General features: G+C 37.2%; 1 protein-coding gene across 4 annotated transcripts in view; it reads right to left on the bottom strand.

Moving 5' to 3' along the window:
• Nucleotides 1-4,897: 4,897 nt before the first annotated feature.
• TAPT1 (transmembrane anterior posterior transformation 1) overlaps nucleotides 4,898-10,851 on the bottom strand; it is a 50,137-nt gene continuing 44,183 nt past the window's right edge. For all 4 annotated transcript variants that reach the window (XM_051798442.1, XM_051798444.1, XM_051798445.1 and 1 more), the window contains 2 exons: nucleotides 9,641-9,801; nucleotides 4,898-7,025 (listed from right to left, as the gene is read on the bottom strand). In XM_051798442.1, the coding sequence (XP_051654402.1) occupies nucleotides 6,796-7,025; nucleotides 9,641-9,801 (391 nt within the window). In that variant the 3' untranslated portion in view covers nucleotides 4,898-6,795. The remainder of the gene's footprint in view (nucleotides 7,026-9,640; nucleotides 9,802-10,851) is intronic.

Raw genomic sequence — 10,851 nt, 5'->3', positions numbered from 1 at the left:
AAAACACCTGATTAATTCTTCTGTGAAAAGCATTATCCTGAACAATTTCTCTTCGAGACACTAGGAAAGACTTTCAAATGCTCCACAATATGCTAAACAGAATTAACAGGTTTCATGAGGCTTTTAGGCCACAGCTTTTTGTTACTTAGGGGGCTCTGGTTTATAGCTGTTGCAGGATTGTGATTGAGGGTTACTAGTTGTCCTCATCCTCATATTACCCAGCAGTGAAATTATAATGCTGACAATTTGATATCCATCTCACTATTCATCACAAGGTGCTGACAGCTACTTGGAGTATTAAACCAAAGCCAGCAACTGTCTATGAAAAGGTAATTACTATAAAAAATAAGACAACCAACATTTTAAAAAATTCCACTGAGAATATTTTCTTCTATAGACAAGATTTATCCAGACTTTTGTCTTAACCCTCCTCCCCTCCCAAAGCTTCAGATTATGGCCTGGATGAACACTAGAATAATCAATGAAAATCTGACATATCCAAAATGACAGCAAGACCAGATTGAAGATCTAGCTAATTTCTTTGGTGTTTCAGCTGTAAGAATTTTTAGGTAAACTAAGACCTGCAAACTGAGTATGTGGTGTTTTAGTCTCTTACTCACTGTGCTCTTTGTGTTCTCATGGACTGCTCACAGCAGACCTAAACCAGAGATTTTTTTTTCTCCTTACTGTGATTTTGTGAAACTATGGAGTTTGTATTCTTGTTACTTAGGTTTGCAGTTTGGTTGGTGTATCAAGAGCTTAGCACACCTACTGCCCTCAGGCCCTCTGGGACAAAAATACACATTACTGAAAACTGGGACTACAGGAATTTTAATGTTTTAGAACTAGACTTGTCAAATCAACTAAATAAATAGCAATAAAAGAAATGGCATATGTATTCAGATGAAAAGCTGTAACTTATGTTGCGATTTGCCATTTTGTACATAAGATGTATAAAGCAGGTAAAGCAATTCTACAAAATGACTCTTGATGCCATTAGCAGAACATCTACTGTAAAGAATCACTTATTAAATATACACTGGGGCTTTAGTCCTTGCTTTTAAGAAATAGGGTCTAGCAGAAAAACTGGCTGGAGAGTTTATCACTGCCCACATGGAGGCCAAATAGGTTGTGGTAAGTACTGAATGGCTGGACAAGCATCATAAAGCATTACCTCAGATGGAGCAGAATTTGCTCTCCTCTGGTGTCAAAGTAATTTTAAGTGACTAAAGACAACTCAGATATTTAGATCAGTCTAATAGGTGGGTTCTTGCTACTGCATGAAGGACATTGCCCCGTATCAGTGGTTAGTGCTAAGTTTCAACACAGGGTTCATTTTCATTGCAGCTCTGCCTTGTGAGAGTCCACAGGGCACAAAGCATCAACTGACCTTAAAACAAGGTCCCCCAACTTCCAGGTTAGATACACACCATACAAGAAGAAACTCATTTACCACAGCTCCTGCTGCCTTGGCTGTAGACAGAAAGTGGCTGATAGCTCTATTGCTGCCTTCAATAAGTGTCAAGTTCAAATCAAATCTGCAGGAAAAGTTTGGTCTGACAGTCAGTCTGTCATCAGGATTGTACTTGCTAGCATCAACTCACACACCCTCCTGTGTTAATTTGGCATGTCACTCCTGAGAATGTGCTGTCCAGTGCTGGATTTTAAGTTTCATTTCCACACTTCTCAGTACATCAGAGGCATCACTTCCCAAGACTTCACAATTCCACTTACTTTAAACTGCCAGCATCAAACAAGTGATTCCTGAGCTACCTTGATACTTAATCTATTTTCAGGAACAGCAGATCAGGAGCCTACAAGATGGAGAGAAACATTTTACAAGGGCATGTAGTGACAGGACAAGGGGAAACGGCTTCAAACTGAAAAGAGGGCAAGTTTAGACTAGATATTAGGAAGAAATTCTTTACTGTGACGGTGGTGAGGCACTAGAACAGGCTATCCAGAGAAACTGTGGTTTGAGCCACCACACTACCCCATCCCTGGAAGTGTCCAAGGCCAGGTTGGATGTGGTTCTGAGTAACCTGGTCTAGTGGAAGGTGTCTCTACCCATGGCAGAGGGGCTGGAACTAGATGATATTTCAGGTCCCTTCCAACCCACATCATTCAATGTTTCTATGACATAATTGTATAAACATAGTCCCTATCTGTCAGGACTGGGCATCACAGGAACAGACTACTTCTGATATTGAAAGTAGTCAACAAACTGCACACAGATAGGAAGAACAACCAACATAAAACTTATTTTTAAAATAATAAACCAAAAATTGCTTTATTAAAATTATACTTACCTTGCAACATAGCTCTCATACCACCAATCTAAGATTAAAAAGTCATTTCTGATAAAAAAATGTGAAAGCAATAAACAAAATATAATACATGCAATGTGTTTGCCTGTGCAATATAGGATTTATTTAGCAAAGTTTAAAATAGAACTGCACGAGTCAACCTAAAAAAAATAGAACTCAAGGTAGTGCTGCTGCAAACCCCCATCTTCGTACTCAGGAAGAATCGACCCGTCTCCCTCCCTCTCCCCCCAGTGCTCATTGCCTGCAGTCCAGCTGTCAGACAGAACTGCCTCCAATTTAGAGTGAAGCCTCAGCTCTGCCTGATAGCATTGCTCTCCTAGACATGAGTGATGAATGGGAGAAATGACAGTCTACACAGCCTAAAGCAGCTGTGAGGTACAGGTGGGCAGCGTAGTTACAACAAGGGCACAGTCTGAAATCTGAGTTTACTTCATTGCAAAAGTGATAAGAGTGTTTTGGTCAAAATTGAGAACTGTTTTTAAAACCTATTGTAATTTTGGGTTTTTCTGTTATTAAGAGCTCTGAGATTACTAAAGAGTGTTCTTTGGTGTTATATATTTATGATCCCTCTTACAACTACTCCATTGGCAACATGTTTTTCTAAACCAGAGTATACTGAAGTCCTAAAAAAAGTGTAACTAGGCTCAGGATTGGTAGGTATGGTCAATGAACATTACCATGCTCCTAGAGAAACACATACACAGAAATGATGCACCAGATGTTGTTTGACAGCCTTCAGAGTCTAAGCCTCTCATACCACTAAATGCAGAAAAATTTCCTTGTGATAAAGTTGGTCCCATTGCAGCCTCCTCTGCCAGCTGTTCAATACTTACACAAAGCTATTTGCTTCCCTGCAGTCAGCAAAATTAAGACAGTCCAAATTTCTAAGAAAGAGCACTTAAACTCTGAAGAAACTTTAAGAGCAAACTTGTTTAGCACTTGTGAAGAGCTTTCTGAAGCTACGATTACCCAAGATGGACAGAGTTGATACAACTCCTAGTTTACTCATGACGGAATAGCCCAGTTTGTAAGACAAAATGTTGCAGTGTTTCAGGAGTTTCACAGCATTTGAGTACATTTGTGCTATAATTAAGTTGCATTCATCCTTGCTTACCACCACCAAATAGATTCACAACTGTAGCCAACAACTGAGCTGGCACAGCAGCCACAACTGGGTAAATACTGGCTTTAACAAGTGACCTCATCAACTATGCTGACTCACAGAAACAAAATTCTAAACAAATGCTTAGAGTACAGAAAATTTTGCACCACGAAAATCAAGACAAAGTTGAAAAGTTTCAACACACTCACTCTAAATTAAGAGGCAAGTAAATTAACAGCGTGCTTGTCATTGTAAAACTACTTTGCTTGAGGGAAAATTCTGGTTGGCTGTTGAACATCTGAAAGGCTTCAAAAGATTAATTAAATAATCCTGTCAAAACAGTTGTTCCTTAATGCTCCCATAAAGAATAATACTAATTATGAATATATACTGTACTCAATGTGTGCATTTGGAATTAATTTGGCAACTGTGACTTCAGCTCAAATATCACTGCTTGACTAGATTTTAATTTTGGAGGCATTTATCAATTGAAGAACTCCATTTATTCACTACTTAACTTCTGATGCTTTTACACATATCAGTGTTAAGACAGGAGCTTTTCAAGAAAACCTGAATAAACAGCTGTATCTATAGATGAGAAATTTGGTGTTGCTGGGGTTTTATTGTTTAGTGGTTTGTTCTTCCTCAGCCACCTCTAGAGTTCTGAGAAGACCACCCAGGGCCAGAGAAGCAGCTGTGATCCTTCACTGCTAGATATCCAAGGAATGAATCCCTATAAATCACGAACAAAAACATGAGAACAGAGAGCTTGCAGCAAGAGGAAACAATGATGTTTCATGCCCAGCTTCCAGAGTTTAAGGGGAAGTGTTGTGTTTGCAGTGCCCTCTACAACCAGTGCCTCGAGCACACCTTTGCACCATTGTGACCTGCAGGTCAATGAAGTTATGCCTACACAGCAGGCAGAGAGGTACCAGCCGTATCCCAAAGCCCAGCTTTAGACTGCTTTAGATCTGGATACCACAGTTCAACTGTCAAAACAAACCAACCAAGGCTCCCAATCCCAGGAGGATCCAGGCCAGGACTCGGACCCAAGTGCAATCAGCCATTCCCCTTCCACTGCTACCACCTTGTGCTCAGGGAAGGATTTGCCTGTGCTTATTCTGCATTGACATTTGTCTTTGCTGTGTAGGTGTAAGTAGACCAACTGTAGTAACTGACTACACAAATTACAACTCCCCTAAGATACAGTATTTTTTCATTTACATGGTGTGTGCCCTTAAAAACCAAATTAATAATAGGTTGGCATCAATACCTTCTTCCTACAAGTGGCATAAACCAACTGCTACAGAAATAGATTTGAAGTAAAGCCATTGATAACCCAGTTCTTATGCACATTTGTGTCCCACATTTGCAGGAATCTTACTTTATGGAAATCAGAATTTAATACATTAAATACATTGCAGGATCACCAACTCTGAATACTAAAAAAGAAATCTCAACGCTGTACTTTTCCTTTTTTAAACAAATATTACAAAATTGAATTTTATTGAGTTTCACACAAGATGCACTTATAAAATTGATACAGAATGTCATTCAACAGAAAAAAAATGAAAGCAATTTCAAGCTTTCTTTAGCAACTGCTGAATAATTATGAAGTAAGATACACCAAATTGACAGATAATCTTAATTTCAACATGTGAACATCTCCAATTAGTATAAAATACATCAAAAATTAAAGAATTTCTAATTTGTCCACAGCACAAGTCCTCTTCTTTTTACTGTCATCCCTGATCAGTAACTACAGATTTTGGCCATTACTCCCACTACTCTAAATGGGAGAGGAGAGGCTGAAAGACTGCAGCAACAAGTTCCCACTGAGCAGACCACATTGCCTGTACTGCAGTTCTCATTACCAAGTCTGCTCACATACATAACAACTCTGTCCAACTGCCTCCACTTGCTGTATTACTGTAGTCCTGCAAGTTTCAGGGATTAGCACATACATTAAACTTTCAAATGTTCATACAGCAAATAAACTTGGGCTTTCCCACTCTGACAAGTTATGAAATTAGCAAAGAGCAAATTGTCTTCATTTGTCCAGCACTGAAGTACTTTTATGATACCTTTCCTTGAAAAGTGAAACTGGTGCTTACTTAAATGTCTGAAAGGCATAGGAAGCTAATGCTGTGTTTTAACAACATATGAAGAATTTATCCTTAACTAAGGGGTCTCTTCTGATACAAGACTCCAGCCCAAGTTTTGAGCTCAAATTTAATCCATTCTTGTTCTGAGGATTCAAAACCGTCTTTTGTGAACTCTTTCACAACTGCATCTCACATCAGAAATTAAGATGCATTGTAATGCTTTATAGATCTACTGAAGTTTGACTACAACCAATCAATTAAATTAAGATGCATAATTCTGATTTGATTGTCAGTATTAGCTTTTACAAGCATGTTCTCAGGCAAGTTAATACACAGATGTCATTCTTCTAAGAGTCAAATGCAAAAGGCAGTTCTTTTCTGCTGCGTTAATGCCGTACATACAGTTCCAACATGACACTTCTTTGCTGCAGTTAACATTGCTGTTTCTAAACATCAGAAGTGTCCCTTTAAGATCTTTTCCCACAGCAACAAAAAATCCTCAGCTTTTAAAAGTAATTTTCTAAATAATTTGCCTTGCAGGACACACAACACATAAAATGGATATGCTTCATATTTGCCCAGTTAAGCAGAACCTTCATTACTGCGATCTTTCCTTGGTGTTTAGTATTCAGATAAAATACTATGCAGTAAGTCTTTCACTTAAAGGCAAAATTTTATTCTGATTACAAGATTTTCAAGATACATCTTGAAAAGGTTTTTGTTGACAAGAATAACTATCTTGACTTACTGGTTTGTGTATGTGTTATGCACCAATGCTTTATGCGTTTGTCGATATAAGCACAAGTTTTGAATTCTGCTTGCAGATGTTTAATAAAACACGGTAACAGGATAGGCAAGCTTCTGGTCAAGTTGTCATACATTTCCAGGAATATCCTTACACTGGAGGAACCTTCATGAAAAACAGTGTTCTGGAAGCATGGTTTCATAACGCAGAACAGGATTATGTTTTTTTCCAGTCTGTTTTCCAGCAAAGTGATACTGCAGCTCTGCCACCAGGCTAGAGACTCACGATCCACCACATTTTCCAGGAGGCAAGCTAAAGATCACTTACTTGACCTGACCAGATACCAAGCCAAGTTACTTGTAGAAAGAAATTAATATTCTTTTTTGCCATTAATAATTTAAGTTTTTAAATAAATATTTATGTGCCTTTTGGCAACTGTCCATTCTGGTAGCATCTGCTGTCCCAACAGCTCAGTATCCTTAGCACATTGATTTAAAAAAAAAAAACCAAACAATCTTAGTCAATTCTGTTTCCACAAATAGTAAACCTGTCTATCTCCAACAAGTCTTTCTTTGCAGACCTGTGTTTTAATTCTGAACTGTCTTGGCTTATATCTTTTTCTTCTCCATCGGGAGTTGTCAGAAATTGATCAGAATTGCTTGTTACAAGTAAAGATGGCGTATTGTCCTTCTGATGCACAGGCTGATTGGTAACTGATGTAGACCCGTTTTCATCTGTGGAAATTCCTGTTGGAACAGAAGACAATTACAAAGATAATCATGAGTTTAACATGGACATATTGATGCAATTTGTAACATCCAGATTCATGCAAAGCTATTCTAAAAAAGTGCACTGCATCAAATCAGCAGAAGCAAGAGAATGCTTTCTGGAAGCTACTACCTCTTATTCGCTTTACTGTAGGAGATTTTCTTTCCTAATTTAGTAAATGGATAGAAAATTAATTCTACAGAAGTTCAAATAATGAGCAAAAGCATAAGCAGCAGAAGTTAGAGTATTTTTCTGGTTTACATGCTCATTTTTTTGGCTTAAGCAAAAAGATTTTTGACAGTTGTGTGAATCACACAAATATTTTCTACTGAAATGAACAAAAGGAATCTCTGTGGCAGGAACTAGATGTGCCTAATCCTCTACATAAGTACAGTAAACCTGCCTTCTCTAGGGATGGCTAATAAATGACTCATGCACTGCTACACACTTTATTAGCACTGGCTCTTAAAGCAGTGCTGTTAAAGATGTCTATTTTTATTCTTGCCTCTTATTTCAGTGGGACTGAACACTGGCTTCATTAACCTAAGATATTTGTAAGTAATATCCACGTATTGTTTCCATATTTTGTTAAAATTTTTAAAGAATTAAAATGCACAAGCAAATGACAAAGCAATATTTTTTCTTATTTACTATCCCCTTGTAAAGACAGAGGTATTGTTTCTAAAGAAATCTGAAAACATCTGACTGATGTAGAGAGTACGGGAGACCAGCCCAAGAGAACCTTACTTGTCAGAATGGTAGAACTATCCAAATTACTACAAAAATTTATTTCTGTAGAACATCTGTTCACAGTGTACCAACTACTACTTAAAGGTACATGGATTATGCTCAACAGTCTTATGCAAGTTAAGGTAATAAACTTGCACTGAGAAAGGAGACAAGTAATGCTAATTGTAGAACTTGGTTACAAACATAAGTATTTTCTAACTCATCATCAGCTGTCAGCTCACAAATGATTACCAGTAATTAGAACTTTCATCCTTCAAGAGCAAGTTTAAAATTTTATTCTTCAAAATTTTAACTGTTTCTGTGAATGAAATGGAAATCTTCAGAAAATAAATTGACTTAAATTATAAGCTGGTAGAAAGGAGATGAGATTAATTCCCTTACTCTAATTCTAATAAGAGATGGGTTGAGCAACTGTATTGAAAAAAACCTGATGAGTGGGAGATAGAGATTAACTAAGATAGTAGACCCAAGTAGTAATAATGCAAATACACAAAAGCTGTGAAAGGTAAAGTTATTCACATAATTGATTTCTAGTAAATAAAGAACTGTTAAAAAAGTATAAAATCCCAAAATACTGTAAAGTCAAGCCTTTTAATCACCAATGCTCAGAATATTCTAAATAAAATCCGCAAAAGCTTTTTGGTTGCTACTTTTCGATCAAAATCTTTCCATGGGAAGAGGAAATAAACATCTCTGCTACTTCAGTTAAAAACAGTCTTCAGGATTTATATACTGTAAGTTTAAGGCTCAGTATAAAGTAAGTGCAACTTATTAAGTGTCATACCCAACTGTAGTGCTAAAATGTTTAATTAAAACATTATCATCAAGATAGTCCTCCAATGAAATGCAAAAGACATTTACACCAATTCATATTACATTCTTTCATCATGAACATAAAACAATTCTATGAATTTAAAGATAAATGCCTGCACCAAGTTCCTGCCTGATGTGATTTGACACAGGTGAGATGTAGAGATTTAGGACTTAAGCTGACAGATTCTTAACTCTCCTACTGCTGGCGAGACACTCTGACGACTAACGAGTACCTTGCATTTCAGGCTGTTCACGTCGCTGGCAAGCAGTAGTGAACACAATAAAAGCCTCACTGTTAGGTTCTCTAGGGTTCTCATTGAGCTTTTCATAGAGGAAGATACAATCCAATTCAGTTGACTGGAACAATGAAGGTTTCTATTTCCTTCTTTAATGTGTCACACAAGTACAATAATGCCACATTTCCATTATATATTAACTGCTAATGCTGACGACCTCTAGGAGAAAACTGCACTGCACAGACTTGAAATAAAGTTAGTAGAGACTTGTTGAAATTCTTATTTGGATTTCATAAAGCTTTTCATTAATTTTTTCATGACAACTACAATTAATTATACCTAATTATACCTATGCCTGAACCTACCATGTTTGACATTAATTTCCGTCAGAAATACATAGATTGCTAACTAAACTTAAGCACTGCCACAGCTGATGTGTAAATATTTACTTATTTGTGCAGTGACAGGGCAGAGGGGTTTGGACTACGTGTTCTGAAAGGTCCCTTCCAACCCCAAACATTCTATAATTATGATTTTCAAACAACAGCCTGCCACTGTTCCCTTGTTTCTATCACCTTTGTTTTTATCCATGTGTAAGGGTGGGATCTTATCAGAGATAGGAGTATTTATTACCAAAAGAAGATGTATGAACTAAAAGCAATAAATTCTATTACATTTACCGACTTATGTTCACAGCTGTGATATGGTACAATTAAGGTCCAGCAAGAGGGTGAATTTGCAGCATTTAATCTGAAAAATTTTTACTGAAAACGAACCAAGGCAATTAACCTTACCTTGGGTAGATTTAAACGTGCTTTGTTGTTTGCCAGCTGTCTTCCCTGGGGTTGCAGTCAGGACAGGATTGAATAATTTCTCCTCCATTTTTGCTTCCTTTACATATTGACATGATTTCCCCAGCAATACAATACTGTTAAGGACTTTGAGAGATATTAGCCTGAAAAAAATTGTTTACATATTTGCATTAGCATATTAAAATAATTGCATATTATTCATACTGCAATTACTTATATGAAAATAATTGCATATAGTTAGTGCTGTCTTAGAAGGATTAGCTAACAAATTAAATCCTTTCAATAGCAAGATCAAAAGGTAATTTCCTTTTCCTCACAATTTATTTCAGATTCAATGCTTAATTTTTTTTCCTCCAGAAAGCATCTAGAGAAAAACACCAAGTTTTATCATTTAACTAAAGGACTACAGGGACAATTAAGCAGCCATTTAAGATATCAAACATTTAAACACAGAAGGAAAAAGGGCCTTCAACAGTCAAACTTAAATGCACTACTCTTAGAACTGTAGCCATAAGTGTGCTCAGTCAAGGATCACTCGTCGACTTTGAACCACAGGACAGCAAATACAGAATAAGGTTGGAAAAGACCTCCAAGATCATTGAGTCCAACCATTAACCCAGCACTGCCAAGTCCAATATCTAGCTTTCACAAATTACAGGCTAATTATAATAAGTCCTTTTTCACATCACAGAAGTCAGAGCATAAAACTCAACAAATCCAAAGTAGCAGCACTGCATTAACCATCACAGCACAATCCAGTTGGTGGCAGACTCCTTTTCTACTATCACTAATTTGCAGCACAGACTGGCAAACTACTGAATCCCTTTTACATCTGTCTTTTCATTTGAAGAACAGGAAGGTCTCATCTACCACCAAGTGCTTTTAGATTTACCACTCAAATAAGCCTTGTAATATCTAAGTTCCATCACTAGCTAACACACGACTCACAGACCAATGTTCACTGCAGTGAGTGAAGGCTCACTGCAGAACGACAAGGAAACAATGATCTATTCTCTGTAGGATGAATGAAACACTCTGTAGGCAAATCAAGCTATGTAACAACAGTGAACCAAATGTAGACTCTAAATTCATTCTCCACTCTCTGAAAAGTCTGTTTATTATGTACATCACTAACAGACTAAAAAGCCAACTTGGAGTGAACATTCACAGATCCATGGAGCAGGTCTAACTGC

The sequence above is a fragment of the Manacus candei genome, unplaced genomic scaffold (genome assembly GCF_025592945.1).
Source record: "Manacus candei isolate 608988 ecotype Guabito, Panama unplaced genomic scaffold, ASM2559294v1 h1tg000048l, whole genome shotgun sequence".
Taxonomy (NCBI): Eukaryota; Metazoa; Chordata; class Aves; order Passeriformes; family Pipridae; genus Manacus; species Manacus candei.
Note: the sequence above shows the minus strand (reverse complement) of the source record. Positions and strands in the feature narration are given on the sequence as shown.